Consider the following 25,693-nt stretch of genomic DNA (forward strand, 5'->3'; position numbering starts at 1 on the left):
TTTAATAATATATTTGAAGGAATAGAATATTGAAATCAGGTAACAGAAATCTAGCCCCAAATTTGTATGTGACTTTTTTAGGTAGATTATTTAATCTCTTCGTGTCTTGGTTAAATATTCCTGAAATGTCTTTCTTAATTTAGAATTTCAGTTATCTCTCTGAAGTCTTGTCCAGTCCTTTCACTTATGTATTAGAATGCTTCCTTCAATGGAAAAACAAAGATGGAGCACAGGGGAGTTACTGGTGTTACTGCTGAGCATTACATACAAACCTGGTGGATTATGCCAGGCATGTGACTTCACCTCTAAGGTCATTTCCAGGTCTATAATTCTGCGACTGTGAGATACAAATCTATTTTGAATTGAAGTGAATGAACACTAAGACAATTAAAATTGGATGACCAATTGACATATTAATCAAAATGATCATCATAACAGTTTTACAAAACTATCAATTATTGAGTGCTTAGGAAGGCTGAAGAAGAATTAATGCATTTGAATTATGGTTTTGGTGAAAAATTTTGAATGTACAACGGACTGCCAGATGAATGAACAATTTATGCCTACTGGAAGAAGTACAGCCAGTATGCTACTTAGAAGTGAGGATGGTGAGACTTTGTCTCACTTACTTTGGACATATGATTAGGAGGGCTCAGCCCCTGAGAAGGATATCATACTTGGGTAAAGCAAAGGGTCAGAAAAAAAGAGGAAGACCTTCAACAAGATGGGTTAGCACAATGGCTGCATAAATGGGCTCAAACTTAGCCATGATGGTGAGGATGGCTCAGGGCTGTTCAGCATTTCCTTCTGTTGTACATAGGATCGCTATGAGTCAGAACTGACTTGATGGCACCGAACAACATTCTTTCCCAAACACTAGGCTGCACATCATGTGTATTTTATCCAATTAAATCCTTACAAATATTCTGTCAGGGAGGTATATTTTACGGATAAGGGAATTTAGTCTACAATTTGAAGTGTCTTTTCTAGGGTCATAGAGATACAATGTGAAATTACTAAGATTTGAACTCAAATCTACATGACCTCAAAGTCAGTGCTTCTATAGCCATAGAGGAAGTAGTTTGTGGCCACATGAACTGAAGGAGTTAGGAAGAGGTAATGGGGAGAACACAGTAATGAGGCAAAAGTAATGAATAAAGGTCCTGGTAGTAGTGGTCCCTGGGTGGCACAAACAGTTAAGCACTCCATTACTAACTGAAAGATTGGCAGTTTGAACCCTCCTAGATTTGCCTTGGAAGAAAGACCTGGTGATCTGCTTCCTAAAGGTCACAACCTTAAAAGCCTAATGGGGCTCAGTTTTACTTGAAACATGTGAGGTCACCTTTTGTCAGAATCATCTCGACGACATTTTTTTTTTTTTTTTTAGTTGGCATCTGGATTACCTATGATTACATGGGTGAACTTTCCACAATGCTTGACCCTTGAGAATGACTCACTAGGTAGAGAGGGGTTGTTGCCCAAGAACAAGGAAAGCAGTACATAAAGACCTGCCAGGGAGGCAAAAGAGCATTGGAGAGAAAGCTTAGCTGAGTTATTAGATAGAGCTATGCTTAACTCTCTTCACTTACTGGTTCACTTACTGGTTGTGATAACGTGGCATTTTGCTAAGCCTCAAACCTATAAAATAGAGACATTAATACTACTGACTTCATGTTACTGTTCTGTTATTAAATGACCTGAATCTTTGCAGAGAGTTTTGCATATGATTGGTACAAGTAGACATACTGAATAAATGTCAGTTTGTTTTCTTACGATTGATACTAATATTGATATATTGATAACTGTTATTGTCATCATCTCACGCGGCTACAAAAGAGATGAGAGAGATGGTGGTAGAACGGTAATTATAAAATGACAAAGGAGAAAGAATATGTTGTAACATATAATCCAATTTAGGTTAAGATTATACTCTTTAACTCTAAATTTCCAAATTACAAAACAGGGAACCTGCTTTCTAATCATCCCTGATATCAGCCAATTAGAGCTATTGTTTTTTCTGGTTTTCTTTTTCTTCCTGCTCCAGCTTCTGATAAAAAATCAAGACCTATTCTGGTTTTGCAATTGAGATTGCCAGATAGCTAGGACAGAAAAGTAAACTCTGAGGATGATTGAATAATTCTATAGCACTGATCATATTAAGCTAAGCAGAAGAAAAAATAATAGATGAACTAAACTTAAATATATTTGAAAGTGTTTGCATGCATGGAATTGCTTAGAAATATGGAAAATTATTAAAAGGAAGTCTTCACCAAGTTATTCCGGGCATAAAAAAAAAAAAATTTATAATGTGAATAAAGAATTGTGCCCCTAAATGTTGACATCTGAAATTGTTTAATTTGGGACCCAGTAGGACACTTGCACACTGAAAATTAGAGACAAATAGATGACTGCTCTTGCCAAATGAACTGCATTAGCCAGTTGCTTTTGCTGATTCACAGACGTTCAATTTAAAAAGAGCATCATTTCATAGATATGGATGGAACATGTTGCAAAATGGCTTGATTCATTTTAATTCTGAGTGTGCAATTTGGCGAACATTGGCTTAGAACAACTCTGTGTCCTCTGTGTGCTCTATGTTTCCTGTATTTATATTTGTAACTACAAATAGGCTATGTCCTATACTCCAAGCAGATTTTTCCACAATCACGGCATTTTTAAACATTTCTTTTACTTTAAGGCAAATTAGAGTTTTCAATCAGGTATTATAGTTAATCTATATCTGTTGATCGATCTGTCAATGTTTTTTAATAACTGCATAGTCAATGTTTTAATTATACTCAAATTTTAATCAACCTGGGCAGTAATGCTCTGACTTAAGGATACTTTTCCATTTTGTATAAGTTGTTACTTGATTTTTAAGGAGAAATTGTAGTCACCAATCCATCTATACTACATATCCTGGTTTATTCTTTATTTTGAAACAGTACGTATTTAACTTGTAGGTTTTCACTGTATCAAAGAATACATAGTTTTGTTACACAGGCAAGAGTGTCTTCTGAGCCAGGGAACTACTATAGTATAATGCCTAATGGTATAAGGAGAAATATTCATAACAAAAAACGACTACAAACTTAACCATCAGGGCCTAGACCATGAACCAGGCCTTACTTGTCCCTTCCTAACAACCAATTCTGTTGGATGCTTTTGTCCCTACATGGAAGCTTTATTGCCTTAACCAGAAGATATCTTCATTATGATTTGTAACTATGTTTATTTCATTACCATACAAATGAGTTAATCTACTTAGATTTGACTACCTGATTCTAGAAATAATAAATTCTTCAAATCAAGTGAACAGACCATTAAACTTATGTTTGAATTATATGATAAATCATCCCCCTTAGCCTTAAATATTTAAACAGTACATTTCTACTATCAAGGCAATACATGCACCGATTAACACAAATATGGCTTGCAAAAGCACATGAATTAAATCATCAAATAATGAGACAACACACTGAAGGCTTATAAAAGATGATTTCATGATATTTTTGAATATTTAGTTTATATTTTTCATCTTATTCTATATGAAACTAAAGTGAATAAAAAGTCTAGAATGCCTTCAGATATAATGAAATCATACAGAAAACTTAACTTCCTATGAAGGAAAACATGTCAGTGGGGCTTTGGGTACCTTCTAATTCAGAGATGATAATATATGTTTTATTATCAATAAGCAAACACTAAATGTTTTGTTGTGGGTTTTAGTGATATAGTGACCAACAGACTTTTACTCTCACCTAATTTTCCACAATCATTTCCTTTTTGAAAACATAGCTTTTGGCTCCTTTCTAAATTTACAAAAAATTATAAATATTTATTTTTTTTCTTGGAAAGATACAAAATAATGGTATATTTTAGATGTCAAATAATCTTTGAAAATATTTGCAAAAATCTGTAAGCTATAGTGCTCAGTTTTAGGAACTTTAAAAAGAATTATGTAAGAGTCTATTTTCTCAGTCCTTTATAGTTCAGCTATCTCTTGGATTCTTTGGCTTTAATGCTATCCTTAGTTGGAGACAATAAAAGAAGGTACCAGCAGCTTTACCATTTAAAACAAAAAGGCATTTCATTTAATATAACTTAATTTTTTGTGTGTTTCTTTAAAGTACAAATTCATTAAGAACTGGAGTCAGCAAGCATATTTGACAACTGAGACTTCCATATTTATGAAAATTTATGTTCTGAGTTACTGTTCAAAAGTATCTTTTGTCCATAAGACAAAAATGATGTAATAAAACAACTCTGCATAGTATCTGTTGATATCTAGATTAACTCTTGCTCAGATAAATAGCTTTTATTTGTTTCTACGAAATAGTAAGGATGAAAGCTTGCAAGTAGAAAAAATACAATCCTTAATTCAAACATAGTTTATACTTTTTCCTAATCTTTTAATGTAAGAAATACTTCTTACCAACTTCCAAATCTTCACTTGATTAAAATTTTAGATGAAGTAAGAAATATGTAACCAGATATCAATAGATCAATAGTTCTTTTCACACACACACACACGTAAACCAAAAAAAAAAAAAAAAAACTCAGGGCTATCGAGTTGATTCCGACTCATAGCGACCCTATAGGACAGAGTAGAACTGCCTTGCAGAGTTTCCAAGGAGCGCCTTGAAGATTCGAACTGCCAACCCTTTGGTCAGCAGCCATAGCACTTAACCACTACACCACCACGGTTTCCACACATACGCACACGCATACACACCCTAAATACATTGTTATTGAGGCACTGTGATACATGAAGTGATTCAGGTTTATTTATTTGTGAGAGTAACTCTGCTCAGCGTCTTAAGTAGTTGTTTAAATTATAGAGTTATGAAAAATATCCAGTAAAATTAATAATTAAAATAAAGGTGTAAAATTATGTATGGCAATGTATTTCTTCAGAACATTCTGTAAAACAATGATTGGGGGGACTCTGCTTTAAGAAATACCATGAACTCTAATATTTATAATGAATATTAATCTTAGTACAGAGTCTTCATAGAAGACTTTGAAGAGCCACTAAAATATTTTAGCTTTTATTTTACTTGAGGTTCAGATAGGTAAACACAAAATAGCAATATTGTGATTTACAATTGTCCACAGCTTAGGGGCCGTATATGAGTCCATGCCAAGCCAAAATGAAGAGTATGGTTTAGTTACTAGAACTCAAGCATCTTGTCCATGTTGGCAAAGTGCAGAGAAACACTGTCACATCGCTGCAGAAAATCTTTCCATGAGTACAGAGTACTGAAGACTCTGGTATTCAGGTTTGCAAAAATGAAATCAGTTTAGCTTAGCTAGTTTATCTTAGCCAGGAAGTCATGTTATTTGTCAAGGAATAATTGAGAAATAAATAATAATCAAATAAACACACTTTACTTGAGCATAGCATTCCATAAAGTTTTGGTTACTTTATATTTATGAACATTACTTTTTTTAGTATTTTTAAAGATTTTAAGTATTTTCTGACTCTGCTAGCTATTAGTTATGAAGAGCATTACCCAGCCCAGTGCCGTCAAGTTCAGTTCAAATCTTAGGGGGAAAGCACAAAGTGATAGTTGGGACACTTTTTTTTTTTTTTTTAAACTAAATTAAAGGATAATATTTGCTCTTTCCTGAACTTTACAGGAGGATTTAATCTCTTATTCTGAATAATGGGATGGAAGTCAGAACTCATCATTGACACTACATGATAAAACACTTCTGTAAAAGATACAGATTTAGAAATATACAAATTTGAAAATAATACAGCCATTAACAATTTTGAAAGCCACCCATTTTATTTATAATTAAAATTAATTGTATTATATATATATATAATATGTATATGCAATCTGTTGCTGAAGGTCTACAATTTATATGTAACATAACAATAAAGAGACACAGCAGACAATAAATGGTACTTATAAATCGTTGCTTTGGGTCTCTTTTTTTAAAATGGGGATATTAATGTTAAACATGATTAAAAAATAAATGAATGTTTAAATATATGCCAGACAACATATAAGCAATGTCCTCACAAGACTGAGTTATTTGAAGAGAGTGAATGAATATTAATTATACTTTGATGCCCAGTGTCCAGTACAGTTCATGACGCACAGGCCCATTTCAATAAATATTTGGAATGAATGAGAATGTAATGACTATTTAACCCTATTATAAATATCACATAATTTCTTTGGGTGGCTATCAATATTTGGTGAGCCTAAAAATATATATATAGAGAGAGAGACCTAATATATTTATCATTAGCATTCTTGTTCTTTTCTGATATTATTATCTAATATTAGCCTTAGCTGTATTGCTTTCGACTATTTTAACATCTGTTTTAATTAGCCAGCAATTCTAGATTTTTAAGTTGGGTCTTTATGCTATTTGCCCAAATTTTAGAGTTCCTAGTTTAACATCTATTTAATTGCATCAGTGTTTTAACATAACACTTATTTTTATACTGAGCAGATATTTCAAATATGAGAATAAATATGTTGTCATTATTAAACTTCGGTATAAACATTATTGAATACATTTTTGTTGTAATTCTCTCACATCATGTTGTGTAATGCTGTTCTTTAGAAAACACATCTTTTTAAATTTTGGCTAATCTATCTTGTGAGCACCTCATTTTGAAAGATCTAAATAAAAAAAAACTACCTATGTCCTCTGGCGATTCACATATGATAGATCTAAGGTAAAAACCATGTTCCTAGTGATTTTTTTTGTCATTCTCAATACAGCCTAATTGGTTAAATCCAATAATGTTTTTGGTGGTTAATTAGATCTTGAACACTGTAGACAACAATGGTCCTTGTCATATGTTGAGAATCTTTACATATATTTCTTTTTTTAATATTGTTAAAATATGATCCATACAACTTAATTCTAATTGGGAGAATTATGATATTTTAAATTACTAAATTGGTGAACTTTTTCTGCACTATTTTTTTTTCCTCAGTGGCCATGTTCCTGGGAAATTGACTTTAAATTGTAAAGTGAATAGATTTAGGTAATGAACCAAGGGTGATGACTTTTTAAGGTAAAATATTTTGGAGACATTAAAATAATTTTAATTTAGAGTAAATAGTAAGAAAGAGCACCCAAATTGTCAGTTTAATAACTTTTGAGGACCTTTTTAAAATTCATAATCAGAACATGCAGCATATTTTCACAATCTTAAAGAGCAAAAGCCCCATTTAATTGACTATCAATGACAGCTTTTTCCTGCTTAATTAAAAAAAAAAAAAACCTGTATTTTTTGTAGCAAAAACTCCCTTTAAATATATGTGTGGTTAATCTTAGTATTCATACTTCAGTTCAATAAAAATAGATGATCTCCACAGATTCTTTGAGTTGAACCCATATGCAGAGTCACTAGGGATCTTTCCAATGAACTCACAGAACTGCTATCAAATATATGCACCCAAGATCCTTGTGTCTGTGTATGTGTGTTTATTGCATTCTGAAACACTGCTTTGATTGTTGGATCCCTCTGCTTAAAGCCCATTATTGCCTACAGGCTAATGTCAGTATTTCATTGAAAGCACTCCCCATTCATGCCTGCTCATATATTTTCAGATTAAGCTACAGGAAAAACTCCCTGACACTCACAAATATGCCTTGTATCTTAATCATTTCTATTTATATGTAAATAAATATAGATAACCTTTATTTTTTTTATATACCAATGCCTCAAACTCTTTACATGAAAAATCATTTAAATATCATTTCAAATACATTTGAAAAGTAATTTCTTTATTCTCATTTTACTTATGAGGAAATTGAGAACCAAATAAGGTAAATAAATTGCCCATCTCACATAGTATTAAGTTAAGATTTGAATCAATACAATTTAGATTAATGGCTTATATTTTTGGACTATACAATGTTTTTTCCTACCATCCTTATTTCCTTGTCAAACTCTGTTTTCACTTCTTCTGAGAAGACTTTCCTAGGCATTTTTTTTTTTCATGGTGCCACTGGGTGGAGTCTAACCCACTAGACATTCTGTTCCACAGAAGAAAGATGTGGCAGTCTACTTCCATAAGGATTACAGCCTTGGAAACCCTGTAGGGCAGTTCTGTTTTGTCCTATAAGGTTGCTATGAGTTGGAATCAACTTGATGGTAACCAGGGTTAATAAGTCAGAATTTTTTTTTTTTTTTTTTTGGTTAGTCTCCAAAAAAAGGTCCCTAGGTGACACAAATGGTTTGTGCTCAGCTGTTAACCAAAAGGTTGGCACTTTGAACCCACCCAGTGGCCCCAGGAAAGAAAAGCCCTGGCTAAAGATTACAAAAAAAAAAAGCCAAACTCATTGCTATCAAGTTGGTTCCAACTCATAGTGGTCCTATAGAAAACCCTATGGAGCAGTTCTAATCTCTAATAAATGGAGTCATCATGAGTTGGAAGCTACTCTACAGCACAAAATGACAGTTTCCAAATAAAGACATTAACAAAGTCACATTTCTGCCTAACATGATCCAACTATCCTGCCCTTTTCTCCAGAGGAAATGCAGAGTTCTTGGGTGATGTTCACTCATCTCTTTGATATCCTATAAATTAAATACTATGATGTCTGTTGGCAAAGAATATTGAATATACCATGGACTGTGAGAAGAACAAACAAATCTGTCTTGGATGAAGTACAACCAGCACGCTCCTTAGAAGCAGGGATGGTGAGACCACATCTCACACTCACATACTTTGTAGATGTTATCAGGAGGGACCAGTCCCTGGAGAAGGACATCATGCTTGGTAAAGTAGAGGGTCAGAGAAGAAGAGGAAGACCCACAATGAGATGGATTGACACAGTGGTTACAACAATAGGCTTAAGCATAACGAAGATTGTGAGGTTGGTGCAGGACCAGGCAGTGTTTCATTCTCTTGTACAATAGTGTCGGAATCAACTCAATGGCACCTAACAACAACATGATGTAAAGTTAAATATATTTAAATAGTGTGATGTAAAATTAATACATCTTGCATTTTCCACATGATAAGGAGATAAGAGAGGGAAGAACACAAAGGTATTTTATATATTTGTGTGTGTGTTTATTTATATATATCTATATAAATGTATATAAATGTATTCATAAGAAAATAAAGAAATGCTCAGAACAATTACAGTCCTTGTTTCTGCAACTGGTCATGTAGTCATAGATGATATTTATTAACTACCTTCTTCCACTACCCTGTCCACATTTTCTTTGCTTTCAGAAAGCACTGCTACTGTTCATGGTTCTTTTCCTCATGGGAAGGCCTAAATCTTTATTTCTGAAAGTTCTTGTCCATTACTACTTCTGTTTGAATTGACTTGTTGCAGTTTTTCATTGACTTTAATTACAGACCATGGTTGTAATAAGAGATGCAACAACCTATCCTTCATCTTAGAAGGGATATCTGAACCTGCCCCACATTTCTAGACCACTAGAAATTTTACTGAGTTGGAAGCATCTGGAATATTTATCAGATTTATTTTCCACCCTCCTACACACAGATATCTTACCAATAATTCTATTGTAGTTGCTATGCCTTGCTTACCAGTCAGCATAATTTCGTCAATGCTGTAACCACTATTTTATCTTGTGGAAGGGAACGGTGAGTTAGGATCCTGTGACATAGGGTGGGAGAGTTGATACAACCCTGAGTTATTACAATAAAGGTGTATTGCTGTCCTTACCAGTTGAAAGAAAACTGTTTTTGGTGGTCTTTGCTAAGAAATGTGGAGAAAATGCATTTGCTAAATCAATAGCTGAATAACAGGTACCAGAAGATGTGTAAATTTTCTCAAACGATGAAATTTCATCTGGAAAAGTAGCCTCAGTTTACCACTTGGCTAAGTTTATGATAATCTACTGTTGTCTTCAAGATCCATTATTTCATTCTGCATAGATTAAATAGGCAAATGGAATGTGGGTGTGGTAAGAATCATCACCCCTGCATCCTTCAAGTCCTTGATAGTGGCAGTAATCTCAACAACAATACCTCGAATAATGCAATATTGCTTTTGATTGACTATTGTCCTAGGTAGAGGTAGTTCTAGAAATTCCACTTAGCCTTTTCTAACGTAATAGCCCTCACTGAACAGGTCAGGAGACCAAGGTGCGAATCTGCCGGTTGCCGAGTTTGTCTATTCTAGTTATACATTCTGGAACTGAGGAAACAACCACAGGATATAGGTTAAGGGACTCACTGGAGCCACTTTGGGATACATCTAATCTAAAGCTCCATTGATCAATTTACATCCAACAAGCCTCTGTTCTCACTGGTTGACCACAGTGACATTTTGAGTCTCTTTGTATTAGTATGTGTTTACAGCCAGTGTCCAGTAATCCCTGGAAAATTAATTATTTCATTTTCCCCAATGCACAGTCAACTTAGTAAAGGACTTAGGCCCGTTTGGGGAAGACTGAGAGAAAGATTAACATAAATATTTATCAATGAAGCATAGGCAGTCCTTCCTCAAGGGAATATGGCCTCCCCTTCATTCAAGGGATTTTGGGTCTGTTCACTGATTCACATCTGCAAATTAATTGAGGGACTATGATTCTCTGTTTTGATGATTCAAATTATATTTTGGTTCACTTGACCTAGAACCTACCAGCTTGTACCGATCAAATGAGAATTTAGCTGGCTGCCCATCTATTTCACTTCTAGGGACACCATGGTCAACTAAACAACACTATAAAGCTCTGTGAGTCAGGTAATTCTGATGACTGATTTTGTGTTCCATTATGGTAACCAAGCCCACCTTGTCTTTGATGATTAAATGCCTCTTGTCCCATGATACCCTGGGATCCATTATCCTCATTGTATTAGGGATCCCAGTTCATTGGGAGAAGGTCTTACTGCACTTACTCGCCTACAGAGAAGTGCATTCAGAAGTCTTCAAGGATGCCAGGACTGTTCTTCTACAGTACACCAAGGTGGTTCTGACATTTCTACTTTATTCATTCTAGCCCATATTTTGGTCCCTGTTTAAGCCAACCAACAAAACAGAGCCCTTTCTAACCCCTCCAGTTACAACTTGAATCCAGAGACTCTGGACCCATTTAGATATAATCAACCTAATCAACATTGTGAAGAATGGGAATTCCAGAACACTTAACTGTGTTTATGTGAAATCTTTACATAGACCAAGACGCAGTCATTCAAACAGAACAAAGGGATATTCGTGGTTTAAAATGAGGAATTTTGTGTGTCAGTGTTGTATCCTTTCACCATACATATTCAATTTGTATATTCAGCAAATAATCCTACAAGCTGAACTATATGAAGATGAATGAAGCATCAGGATTCAGGAAGACTCATTAATAACCTGTGATATGCAGATGACACAAGTGTGATTGCTGAAGGTGAAGAGGGCTTGAAGCACTTACTGATGAAGGTCAAAGACTACAGCCCTCAATGAGGATTACACCTCAACGTAAAGAAGACAAAGACAAAAAAAAAAAAAAAACCCTCACAACTGGATCAATAAGTAACATCATGGTAAATGGAGAAAATATTGAAATTGTCAAGGATTTTATTTACTTGAATCCACAATCAATGCCCATGGAAGCAGCAGTCAAGAAATCAAACGACATATTGCATTAGGCAAATCTGCTGTAAAAAAAAAAAAAAAAAAACCTCTTTAAAGTGTTAAAAAGCAGTCATTTTGAGGACTAGGGTGTGCCTGAACCAAGCCATGGTACTTTCAGTTGCCTCATATGCATGTGAAAGCTAGAGAATGGGTAAGGAAGAACGAAGAAGAATCCATGCCTTTGAATTATGGAGTTCACAAAGAATATTGAATATACCATGGACTTCCAGAAGAATGAACAAATCTGCCTTGGAAGAATTACAGTCAGAATGCTCTTTAGAAAGTGAAGATGGTGAGACTCTGTCTCACCTGCTTTGAGCATGTTATTAGGAGGGACCAGTCCCTGGAGAAAGACAAAATGCTTGTTAAAGTAGAGGGTCAGAGAAAAAGAGCCTGACCCTCTAGCAAGATGGATTGACACAGTGGCTGCAACAATGGGCTCAAACATCTTGAGAATGGGGCAGGACCAGGCAGTTTTTTGTTCTGTTGTACGTAGTGTCACTGAGTTGAAAACAACTCGATGGCACCTAACAACAACAATCAACTATGTGTTCCTTACATAATTATTCCACATTCTTGATATCTATTCCCACACATATTTTCCAGATTTCTGCCTGTATATATGTTTAAAATATTGCATTTCTTTTGAGGTACTGCACTACCTCATGGTCATACTTTGTATCTCACCTTTCAGGGCCTGTTGTTAATTGAATCGAGTTATGGAAGCAGAGGAGTAATAGGTGTTGTCTTGAGGAGAATCAGCCATGTCTTAGGAGGCAACTAACTCAGGGATGGCCATTACACCACCTCATATGGGAGTTGAATGGCTGCTTCCACTGGTGAAAAAAGACTCAGCAGAATTTATAGGTTCAGTGCCCCCAACTTCATCAGGATCTGCCCGTATGTCCTCATTCCAATTTTCAGGATTGCATTACTTTCCAATCAAAGCCCTCACAATAACAGCAGATATCCTGTGAGTTTGGGAATTCAATTTGCTTTTGTAAGTCAGCTATTCCTGGAATAAGAGTCTAGGTTTAGTTTTCAGAAATCTCAGTTCTGCTACTACAGGAGATAAGGAATTCTTTCAGGGGAGATAATTTTCAGATGATTTATGCAGCACTTGAGCTGGGAATTTGAAGCCCTGAGATAATCCTTGTCTTTCTCGTCTTTTTCTAGCTCAATTTTAAGCAACCAATCTCATTATACTCATAAGTTTGACAAAAATGTTATAATGAATCAAATAAATGCCCACCCAGAACCTTGTCTCTGATAAGTGTTTGATTAGGAGTATGCAGTGGTGATATTTTGCATATCTCTATTGTCACATCATGCCAAGGACTGTCATTGCCCTCTTTATTACTGGCAATAGAGTCATTAGTGCCATTAAATCTAGTCAGATTAGAGAACAAATTCCAGAAACCCCAGAACATATTCAGAAAACTCATCCTTCACATTCTGTTGCTCTAAAACTAGTCTTGATACCAAAACCTGAGTCAGGATCCTCCAATGAATCAAAAACAATAGGAAATTATAAATGGGCTAGTACGGATGGAGGCAATGAGTGTGTTAGGGGATCACATGTGAAGAGTTTTTAAAAAAGTGAAACTCTCAGATGCTGTTAAAGTGAAACAAAGAGGTTTATGAAAGCATAACAGACATTCAAATGGGGAGATGTTAGCCCACACAGAGTGAAAACCAATAAATCCAATGGGAAACTGTTTCTGAGGGATATTTACAGGGTGGTCAGGAACTTCTCAATAAGATTCTGAATGGTTGGCCCTCCCTGAACTTACCTGGACATGCCTAGGCATAGCCACATTCTAGCAAAGATTATTTTCTCAGACCCTCCCTGGGCTTGCCAGGACTTGTCTAAGCATAGCCTGGATTTGCCCAGACTTGTCTAAGCATAGCCACCTTTTTTGTTCAGCAAACTATTTAAATTAATACAAGGGTTATAGCTTTAAAACAGAAGCAGGAGTGTAAAACAAAATGAAGTTGAATATACTCCTAGGCCAGCCACCCTAGATACATTCTGAAGCTATCATTCACTCCCTCCTTTTGATCAAGAATTTTCTTGAATTTCTTTGATCACATTATCAACCACCATTTTGAGGACAGTGCTTTCTTCTGAAAGGATTTGGATTTGGATTTCCCAGCAGGACAGTGTTATTAGAGTATGTTAGGAGAAGAAGAACTTTATTTTGTTGCTGTCTTTCAGAGGTTCTTATAGATGTTTGCTTACTATAATAAGTCTTTAAGACTCTAGATGCTATTTATAAAGAGCCAGTCATAATCTAAAATCTTCACCATGCCATAGGTGTAGTCTCTACTTCTGCAATGTTAAGCTAGGAATGATATATAAAGCAGGCTGCATTAAGGAATAACCTGGCTTTAAAGGGGTTGGTTTATGAAGTGAGCTTGAGTCCCTCTGAAATATGAGTACTCTTACTGTACATAACTCTTTCCATAGGCAATAAATTGGTTCTTGGGTAATAGCAGTGGAAATAATTTTAAGACATTTGATAGTTTCAATAATAATTACAAGTACAATCAGTATCATTAAACCAGCATGTAAAATAGACTTAATCCATGATCCTACTCCTTTTAGTAACCAACTAAATACATCTAACCAGGAGTCAGAAGTAGGGTCATTAGCCAGCTGTTCCATTTTGTTAGATATATTGTGAACAGTATGTTCTAAGTCAGAAACTCTGTACCAAGGGAGAAATACTTTGAGGAAAGAATAACCCAACCTGGGTTTTCCTTTAAGGCGTTACTGTTCATTCTCCCTTGATTGCTTGTTGGAGCTTCTCTTCTTGGTGTCCTCCTTTCAAGGAGTTTTAAATCATTCATCCTATGGAGGCTTTCAGTATACGAGTGGAGGCTTAATGAGACTCCAAGAGTTCCCAGGGTGCGTTGGCTATTCATACTGTATTCATCTTAAACAAGGTAAAGCCCAAGTAGAAGGCTCAATATTGGTGTTTTTATGTAAATAGGTTGATCCTTCACATAAAAACACATATCCAGGTGACACATAAATCATTCCTCTTCCTGTCTGGCTGAACTTCTTCCAAGACAGATTTGTTCATTCTTTGGGCAGTCCGTGGTATATTCGATATTCCTTGCCAACACTGTAATTCAAAGACGTCAGTTCTTCTTCAGTCTTTATGATTCATTGTTCAGCTTTCACATGCATATGAAGCAACTGAAAATACCATAGCTTGGGTCAGGCGCGCCTTAGTCCTCAAAGTAACGTCTTTTGTTTTTAACACTTTAAAGAGGTCTTTTGCAGCAGATTTGCCCAGTGAAATACATCCATTGATTTCTTGCCTATTGCTTCCATGGGCCTTGATTGTGGATTCAAGTAAAATGAAATCCTTGACAATTCATTATTTTCTCTGTTTATCATGTTGCTGCTTATTGGCCTTCTCATGAGGATTTTTTTTTTTTTTTATGTTGAGGTGCAATTTATACTGAAGGCTGTACCACCACTCAAATTGGGTAATTTTTCTATCTTTGAATTCTCAAGAGAGAGCTTCCTGAGGAAGTCTTTGATAGTCTCATCTAAATTAGATGTCTTTGTTCCCTTCTGTGCCACCATACTTTCTCTTTCCTAGCATAATATTTATGGTTATTCATGCAATACTTTTAAGATTCATAAAAACAAGATTGTGTCTATCTTATTTACCTCCGTATCCCTAGTTCTAAGCCATGTTTATGGCCCACCACAGTTATTGAAAACATTTTGTTGAATGACTGAATAGAGTGATACTTTAATCTATATTTTACTTATTTTTATATTATTTTTGAAGTTTCTGTAGGGAATTAAATAGCAGTGACATACAAAAATCTTAAATTAAAAGGAATTCATTAAAAAAAGTGTATTTTTTTTTAATGATAAATGAATTCCAAATATGCAGAATGCATGGATATAAACTTCATGTCTTTGAAGGCAAATAGTGTTTAAAGTGAGAATGGCTTTTCCTAAAAGGATAAAAGAAAAAAATGAAAGAATGAAAAATGAAAGAAACTGGATAGCTTAGCTAAGTATGGTATTGGCTGCTACAGCAATCCTATTATATAAAAATAATATTTTAAATTTTTTCCTAATCATTTAACTACAAGAATGTCCCTAATTCTATCAAAAAGCTCTTTTTTAATCTTTCGAATACCTTCACATTTTCTCTGAATTTATAAACGCATTAAGGCTTTACTATCTCTATAATTAGATCTCCTGAAAAAAGTACCTTCTCCTTTTTGTCAGTTCGTGATTATTCACAGTGATGGCAGAAAGACTTAGCATGGATTACTAAAACCCCAGATCATGTATAGCACATGAAAATTAGCCCCAATTCATTATGTCTATCAAAAATTTCTATTGAAATACAAGTTCATAGTTGAGCTTTAGCAAATGTGCATTGGTGCTTGAATAAATGTTCTTAAGTACACATAGTGAATTGTGAATGTAGATAAATTTGAGAGAGTTTATTAGCTTTATATAACCTAATATCTAAAAAAGTAATTAAACCATCAGTTTTGTGTCCTTCAATTGGCCCATACTGGACAATTGAAGTATTGAAGTTTGGTTTTATTATTCCTTGAGAAGAAGGAAGAATACAAATGACTATGATTGGACACTTACAAAGGTAGGGAACCCATGGAATAAAAGGACTTACTTCATAAGCACTTCATTACCTATTTATCATCTTAGAAATATTAACAAAAATATCAGGGCACATTTCTGTGATTCTGCGTAGTTCAGTTACAATCTTTATGCCATGTCATTCATGCATTGCATGTCACTTTCAACGCCTAGCGTGTTCAAAGTCTGTGAAAGGAGTTGTGAAGGTAAAATTTAATAAGACACAGTTTCTACCCTTTATAGGTCATTATAGTTTGCATAGTGTTGTATTACCAATATTAACGTAGACTAATGTTGATGTAGTAATTATCACAAAATAGTTCTAAAATGAGTAAAATGTAAAATACATGCTTATGATCTTACTCCAGAAATCAATATAATGTGGATGATGAACCAACTCATTTATTCATTTTCCCTAAACTAACAGAATGTATGAAGTTTTTAGCACATACTAATTAATTTCTAAATTCAATAACAAATTGCACCATTTCCTGATCGGTGGGACATATATGCCCCATTTAATTTTCTGTCTGAGATTTATTGGGAAACTACTTTCCCACTTTTAATGCATGCTGCTGCAAAGCAGAAATCTGTATAACTGTTTGAAATGGAAGAAATGGTAGTCTGGTGCAAATTACTGTATTTGTAGGGTATTGTATGAGGTGGTGCATCTTGTAGGGGCATATATGTTATATCAAATCTGCATCACCGTTGACAGGGACCTAAGTGTCCCAGAGTCCAGAGGGACATATGCATCCCACCAATCCTATTCCTAGAACGCAGAGGGACATATGAATTCCACCAACCCTACTCCCAGAGTACAGAGGGACACACTCAATTCAGATGCATGCAACCATTCATCATGTATTCTATTAATGAAGACACATTTTTTCAACAAAAAATATAAAGTGAAAAACAATTAGATCATGAAAAGGTTATTTAGCATCCATTGTGTATCATGCCATTTTAGGAGTATATGGGATGATTTTCATTTCTTCAACATAGTAATAATAGAGCAAGTTAAAATTGTACTCAAAGCACTCCTTCAGTTGAAATACATGTATTTCCATCATATACATATAATTTCTATAAACTCCTATAGTGTAAAAATCATTAAGATATATACATTCCATAAAACCTTAAACATTTGGTTGTTTGAATGTAGCCTGGTATTTATTAGCCAGCAGCTTATGAAAACTTTTTGAAATTGATGCAAGTATGTGTGTTATATGTAATCTGTGTATACTAGTCAAAATAATCATATTATTCACAAAACCAACACAGCATCTCTTTCAGGGAAAAGCTTAGTCTCTTATTTCTTTTGACAGTGTGCAGACCTGGGTTCTTCAAAGCCTCACCTCACAGCCAGAGCTGCAGCAAATGTCCACCACACAGTTATACCCATGAGGAAGCTTCAACCTCTTGTGTCTGTGAAAAGGATTATTTCAGGAGGGAGTCTGATCCACCCACAATGGCATGCACAAGTAAGGAAACCCATGAATATGTGGTGATGCTAACTTTCACCAATTTGAAGAAACAGCATGATGGAGCCTGTTCATTCTATTGCCATTTTTCAGTGAAACAGGCATAATCCTTAATCCTCCCAATATAGTTTTCACCAACTTTCCATCTCCTTGAGTAAGTGTTCAAAAATGAGTCTTTTCTCACTCACTGTTAGAAGCAACCACCTTCCCTAATTTCAAATCCAACATCTGAAACTCAGATGTAGAATATTTCCTTTTATTTTGTGATTTACTTTAGTATTTATTTAGTATTTATGATAGACAAATTTATGACTTTGGACAAATCTACTTCCTCATTCACCTAAACTTTTTTTTTTTTTTTTTAATTTCTTCCTAAGCCAGTATTCTAATCAGGCAAATATGTGGTAAATGACACCTTCACCTTCTCCTTCTAACTTGTCCCACTGAGAAGCAAAGATCATTTATAAAAGAAGGTCATTTACAGAAACACAGAAAACATTTTAGGAATGTGGGGAGTTGGGGATTGGAAAATCAGATTGGAGCGAAATATGAAACTGATTTTTTTTTTTTCAGTTAAGCTTTTTAAGCAGTTGTCATGTTAGTGAGAGTCCTTATCTAGTATTAATAATGTATTTGCTGGTCATAGAGTAGGTGAATATTAAACATTTCTAGTTTAAATGCAACATTTGCAGTGGATAGAGCCACATCTATCAATGTCTTTGTTGCTTTTTTTTTTTTTCCTAGTGTTTCAGATATTTCTGGGAAGGAAATACATTTATGCATTAGTTTGCTTGATGTCACTACTTTTAGTGTTTTTCAACCATCACAGTCTCTATGGCAAGTCAGAAAAATCAGGAAATAAAAGGAAAGACAAGAGAGCCCCTCTTCCCACCACTCATATTTTTCAATTTCTAAGACCTGCCTTGTTTTACTCTTTTGGGTCCCAGCTGGTTGTATTCTAAGGAGCTCTGGTGGTGCAATGGTTAAGCACTTTGCTGCTAACTGAAAGGTCAGCAGTTTGAACCCACCCAGTGGCTACAGAGAGAAAAGACCTGATGATCCGCTCCCATAAAGATCATAGCCTGGAAAACCCTATCGGGCAGTTCAACTCTGTCCTATAGGGTTTCTGTGAGTCAAAATGGACTTGACAGCACACAAGTTGTGTTCTCAAGGTTGACAAAAATTTTGGAACTTTTAGCATTCATCTTTAAATAAATAAATAAATCACATACAAATAAATATTGATATATATTTACATATATTCAGTACAGCTATCTTCTAATGAAATAATCACTTTAAAAAAAATACCTGAATTTCACAGTTATTTGTGTCAGTGGAACATATTTTCTGAACTCATCAAATCATTGATATTAATCATCTGTACATTATAAAATATCATTCTTTTATATCAATATTGATAATGTTATGGCTTAGATGATTTCCGATTACAAACAATTCCTCTTCAAATGAGTGAATGGCATTATTAAACGCATTTTGGTGAATGTACATTTGAATGGAGATTATAGAAACTATGATTGATTGTGATGTGTTTGAGTTGCACTGGAGATTTAAAAAATATATAGATTATTCAGAGTAAAAAAATGCCCAAATAACTCGGTGGTGGGGGGGGTGAGTTGACTAGGCAGTAGAGTGGTAAATTAAGAATAAGAAATTATGTCTTGAATTATTTTTTAAATATCATTAATTTTCAATTTATTATTTTTTATGTGGTCCAGGCATGATCTTTCTCAGCATAAATGTGGGCCCCCTTTCTGTAAATGTGTTAGGTTTGGGAATGGGCCTAAGGGCTATGCTTTTGTGACAAGATCTACATTGTTCTCCATTAGGACCTGAGTCTACAGGCAGTATTCACATTTACTCTGTTTCTAGATATACAAATTTATAATACCTTGTCTTAAAAGAACAACTTTTCAGCATTTCTCAAATAGACTATTGGGACTCGTTTACAAGGTCTTCCTAATATGTAATCTGTGAGTGTGTGTATCTGTCTTTAGTTGCATTGATAGTATCACAAATACTGCAGTTGATCCCCTTGAACAGATGGGTTGATTGATGTTCGTATGAAAATGTTGAATTTTACTTTCTTTGGATCTTTGGAATTTAATTTATTGTTCCAACTCTCATCATTGTAATACAATTTTTTTTTTAAACGTGATAAGCAGAATTTTATAAACCAAAAGAAAAAAAATGGAACAAAGTAAGAGCCAAGTTTTCAATGATTCTGCTGAAATCAAGGGCACTTCTTTGGCTTACATGCATATAGTATAGCTGTTAGCGAGGCACTGAAGTTTTATTACATTATTTTTAGCCGTATGTTAATCAGCTCTCCTGTTTAGCTCTACTTTAGGAATTTACTTTGAGTTGCATCTCGAGTTGAGAGACATATGTGCATCCACTCAAATGTTGAGGGTAGTAAGACAGATAAAAAGACTGATGCGTTTCTACAGATTTAGAGGGAAGATGTGCAATAAAAGTTCATTTTAGTTGGGAGGAAAGAAAAAAACACAGAAGTTGACACCGTTCTAAATGAGACGTATTTAGGGCATATTTTAACTTTTTCTAAGAAATTACAATTGTGACATTTTTATCTCAAATTACATTTTCTCCATTACTCTCCATTGTTAAATAATATTAAAAAAAAAAAACCTATAGGACAGAGTAGAACTGCCCCATACTGTTTCCAAGGAGTGCCTGGTGGATTCCAACTGCTGACCTTTTGGTTAGCAGCTGAACCCTTAACCGCTACGCCACCAGGGTTTCCAAATAATATAAAGGTTATAGTAAAAAAAAAAAAAAAATATATATATATATATATATATTCCCATCTTAAGTAATTGTTTCTACTTAAAAATGACTCTTTTATGTTGAAGTTTGTGAGGTTTAGTTCATGGGAACAGTCACAGGGTTGAACCATAAACATAGTCAAGGTGTGTTTATTTTCTCAAAAATGTTAGCTTTTTAGTTATTAAAAAACAAACAAACATTACTATTGAGTCGATTCTGACTTGAGGCAACCCTGTAGGATGGAGCAGAATTGCCTCATAGGGTTTCCAAGAAGTGCCTGATGGATTCAAACTGCCCACCTTTTGTTAGCGGCCAAACTCTTAACTACTACACTAGCAGGGTTTCCTTTTTTTAGTTATAGGGCCCTGCAATTTAAATTATATATTATGCAGCTAAATTATTAAATGCTAGATAGCATTCTTATAACTTTTACATTTTAGTCCTTAACAGTCATTATTTAATAAATTTTAGGTAGAAATTAATGTTAATCCCTATATCTAGAACAGACAATATATATAGGGGTAATGAAGTTAGATTGTCCTAAATAGTTTAATTTATGCTTGTGTGAATCATTCAGTTATCACCATATTCCATTTTATTCTCTTTCAGAAAAGATTTACTCATAAAGTCTCTGAGCAAATAATGTACTTTCTCTTTGAGAACATCTGATCATATAACATAACTGAAGTTTTAAAACTAAGTATCTGAAAATCTACAATAGAGTTAGACAATATTTAGTCTCTTTAGTATTTTGATTATTAGTGTCAGAAATAGTTACGATAATATACAAAATTGAATATTATTACCCTTTCCCTGAGAAAGTTTTTAAGCAATTTTAAGTGAGGATTTCGTTCCTAAAATAATAGTGGAAGTATTCCATTGTAATAAGATGATTCTGAATGTAAAATATATATTTTTATTTAATGAATTAAATCTTACATTAACATATATGTAAAAAAATAAAGTGCCTAAGGAATGCTTTATGAAGTTAGGAAAGTTACACTAATAACATTTTAAGATATTATGATTTTCCAAAATGTTTGAGTTGAATGCATTCCCACACCTTTTGTGGTAGGTTGTTGGAGACTGAAATTTGTTCTGCTGCTCTTTCAAGAACTGAACACTTTCATTCTCTCTATTATAGTGCTTTTGAGGTTTATTTTTGCAATAAATTTCAGATATTCAATTAAGTAAAATTCACAACTCATAGGATCATAATATTAAAGCAATATTAACAGTAAAAGGAATGCAATTACAGATGATAATGTTGACCAACTACTGAAATTCTAGTGCTTTCTTGCCACATTAGGGGGTGTTTCAAATTTTGTTGGTGATTTACCAGGTAGATAAGCAATCTCTTTTGAGGTAAGCTAAGGGCATTTTTACTAGCTGCAGAATTTGTAATAAAGAGCCACAACTGGAAAAATCTTATTTTTACCTGTGCTTAGTAGACCGTTCTTATTTACTTTCTAGGTTACAGGGCTAACACCAATGAGAAAGTAATCAGTCCAATCCCCAAGGAGATCCACCTGCCATTCTTTTAAATACATAACTTTTATCTAACATTATTAGTAAATGCATTGTTTTATTCCATAATGACATATACTATAAAAAAAAGAAAAAAAATCTGCTTTTACTGAGCTAGTATTACAATTCCATGATTAGTCATTTCTATAGGGCACAAATCCGCCTATTTTCTCTGTAAAATTCTAACAAAATTTTTCAAAGTTTATTACGAATTGATGGCTCTTACATCCTCCCTACTTAAAGGACTGACTGCAGTTTTTTGTTTTTTTTTTTCCTTCAGACCAGGGAATGGTGGGGTAAAAGATGCCTAATTATATCATCTTAAAATATGTTTTTTTCACTTTACTTTGCAAACCAGGACCCCCCTCAGCTCCTCGGAATGCCATCTCAAATGTTAATGAAACTAGTGTCTTTCTGGAATGGATTCCTCCTGCTGACACTGGTGGAAGGAAAGATGTGTCATATTATATTGCATGCAAGAAGTGCAACTCCCACGCAGGTGTGTGTGAGGAGTGTGGCAGTCATGTCAGGTACCTTCCCCGGCAAATCGGCCTGAAAAACACCTCTGTCATGATGGCGGATCTGCTCGCGCACACAAACTATACCTTTGAGATTGAGGCAGTGAATGGAGTGTCCGACTTGAGCCCAGGATTTCGGCAGTATGTGTCTGTAAATGTAACCACAAATCAAGCAGGTAAGTGTGATGTCCAGCCGAGCTAGGTACCTCAGGACTAGCTCTGTCAACTCTCTCCACAGCTGAGGGCTAAGTTGAATAAGTTCTGTGAGAAAGAACTTCGATAAACCAAAGAGGCTCAGAATTTAAGGTATAACACATCTCGAAATGCTTTTTAGTTTTAAACAAATAAGAGTAAAGGCTTTCTTATCAGACATACTCATAGAAAGAAAAAAAAAAGATGTGCTTTACTTGAACTTTTTCGTTGAAAATATGCTTACGGCTCAAACCTATTTATAGCAAAACTTTCCATCTCATATAATTTCCCAGAATGCAAAGATAATAGCTCAAATTTACCTTTATAGTTTTGTTTTCATTCACGTTTCTATCTTTTTTTTTTTTTATTTCATTAGTTTAGGATGTAATCAGACAGGTTTTATTTGTTTTGCAGATTAAAAGATTATTTTCTTAATTTTTCTATTATAAAAATACATGAAACAATTTTTCTTTGGTAAATCCATTTCTCAAAATTTGGAATAGCCATGAACCACTCACTGGACAAACAGTTCAAATCACATTTATATTCAATGTGGAGATCTTAGAATTATCAGGGAGTAAGTGATACATGGTGCAGTGGTTAAGAGCTTGGGTGTCAACCAAAAGGTTAGCAGTTCAAATCCATCACCCACTCCTTGGAAACCCTATCGGGCAGCTCTACTCTGTCCTCTAGGGCTGCTATGAGTAGGAATCTACTCAACGGCAATGGGTTTAAGTGATATATATAGGGTGGAGCAAATGGTTTGTGCTAGACTACTGACTTAATGGCACAGGACCGGGTAGCGTTTAGGCTTCCTAACAGTCGCAACTGACTCAAAGGCCCTAACAACAACACTAACTTAAAGTTTGGCTGTTCAAACCCATTCATGGGTGCAGTGAAAGAAACTCCCAGTGATCTGCTTCTGTAAATATTTCAGCTAGGAAAACCCTGTGGAATGGCTCTACTTTGTAACACATGGGGTGGCCATGAATTGAAATTGACTTGTTAGCAATTTTTTTTTTTTTAAGTGATATAAATACAGTCCTGTTTGAAGATACAAATCCTCTCATATTTTCCCCTTATATGTTCACTTTTTTGTGAATCAACATAAAAGACCTCTCTGGTAAAAACCAAAAAAAAAAAAAAAAAAAAAAAACCCAAAAACTATGGCTGAATTAGGAATTCCATCAACCATATGGCAAGAACTATTCAAAGCCTATGAGCAATTTATAACTTTTTCTTTCTTCTTTTTTGAAAGATTAAAAGTAAAGCATTAGAGCCAAAAAAAAAAAATTGTCATTTTTCTGTGGTGCCCTGGCTGCAACTGTCAGTTTAAGGCTTAACCTTGCCACATCATTGATATATTAAGTGGGCTTTGGACAGTGAGCACATCTTTGTCACCAGTATTCACAAAGAAATAAGATATATATGACTGAATCAGATCAGAGTTACTTTATATTTCATATATACATATATATTTAAATATTTTATTGTGTTTCTTGTGAAAGTTTATACATCACATTAAAAAAATAAAAAATAAAAAAAATCACATTAGGTCCCCACTAAACAATTTCTATACATATTGTTCAGTCATTAGTTACATTTTCCACATTGTGTCAACATTCTTATTATTTCCATTCTGGTTGTTCTACTTCCATTCATCCAGCCTGCCTGCTCCCCACTCCTAACCTTCTCATCTTTGCCTTTAGAGTAAATGTCTCCTACAGATGATTTTTTTTTTCTTTTAATTTAAAGGAGCACAGTACACACAGATATTGTTTATTTTATGAGCCAGTCTGTGGCAGTGGTTTAAGTTCAAAATTTAAAGGGTATCTCAGGGTGATAGCCTCAAGGATTCCTCTAGTCTCTATTAGTCCAGTAAATATGGCCTTTTTTTTTAATAAGAGTTTGGGTTTTGCTGTACAATTTTTTCCTATTCTATCCAGGACCAGCTACAGTCTCCTTGGTCAGAATGGTTGGTAGTAGCAGTCAGGCAAGTTACTGCATATTACATTAGTATGAGTTTTGAGGTTGTGGAATGATTGGCTTGAGAAGGAAATGTTGTTGGTCAAGTCTTAGCCAAAATAATTAATTTAAATTGTTGAATGTGTCTGCTAAAGCATACAGCTATCTCTTGAGAATAAGAAAATGCATCCAGTTGAGTTCACAGTTTTGTTTTCTGTTTGTTTTTGTTTTGTTCTTGTTATTTGTTTTCTGATTGATATAGTAGACGGCGTAACCCTGATGATTTGAAGGTACATGACCTGTTCAATAAGAATCATCCTGAAAGTTATAGAATATCTTATTTATTTTGAATATATATGCACAACCGATTATTTTTATTCCCTGTGAGAAAACAATGCACACATATATGCCACTTTTCTCAGTGAATTATTTATATTTAGAAATGAATCTTTCCCCCAGTATAGACTCTGCTTCAGGCAATACCAGCATATATAGACTTTATATCAGTGTCTGGACTTCGCAAGTGTTAAGTATATATGCTCTGACTTCCCATATCAGAAAAATACCTACTTTAACTATGTTATCCCAGACTTATGCAACACTATTCAGCCTTTCTTAATTCTGCATGTGATTCTTACATTAACATATTGAGATCATGTTAGGTAAACACTAAGATTTTATTCCTTTGGGAGAAACTCTTTACCTTGGATAACCTGAACTTCTTTGAAAGATTTTTTTTTTTTGATGAATTATATACAAGAAATTATTTTTTTAATGGTATGCTCAATAAATATTTGTTCTAGTTATCTTTGACATTCTCGCCTGTTTGACTCCAAAGTGTGTTTCTTGAGCCTCAAATACCTGGAGGCAAGAAAGATTAATTTTCATCCAACTGATAAATTCGTGGTTATCAGGTATCGCAAACATTTGTATTCAGAGAAGACATTTTGTTGACTCTTGGATGCTGCTTT

The 25,693-nt window shown here is 34.4% G+C and overlaps 1 protein-coding gene across 9 annotated transcripts in view; it reads left to right on the plus strand.

The window, feature by feature from the left end:
* Positions 1 to 25,693, plus strand: part of EPHA5 (EPH receptor A5) — a 407,780-nt gene that overhangs the window by 177,449 nt on the left and 204,638 nt on the right. For 6 of the 9 annotated variants that reach the window (XM_049886190.1, XM_049886191.1, XM_049886197.1 and 3 more), the window contains exons 4-5: positions 17,560 to 17,715; positions 22,406 to 22,741. The exons of 2 other annotated variants lie outside the window; for them this stretch is intronic. In XM_049886190.1, the coding sequence (XP_049742147.1) occupies positions 17,560 to 17,715; positions 22,406 to 22,741 (492 nt within the window). The remainder of the gene's footprint in view (positions 1 to 17,559; positions 17,716 to 22,405; positions 22,742 to 25,693) is intronic. One more of the 9 variants, XM_049886192.1, reaches the window with a different exon arrangement.

The sequence above is a fragment of the Elephas maximus genome, chromosome 5 (genome assembly GCF_024166365.1).
Source record: "Elephas maximus indicus isolate mEleMax1 chromosome 5, mEleMax1 primary haplotype, whole genome shotgun sequence".
NCBI lineage: Eukaryota > Metazoa > Chordata > Mammalia > Proboscidea > Elephantidae > Elephas > Elephas maximus.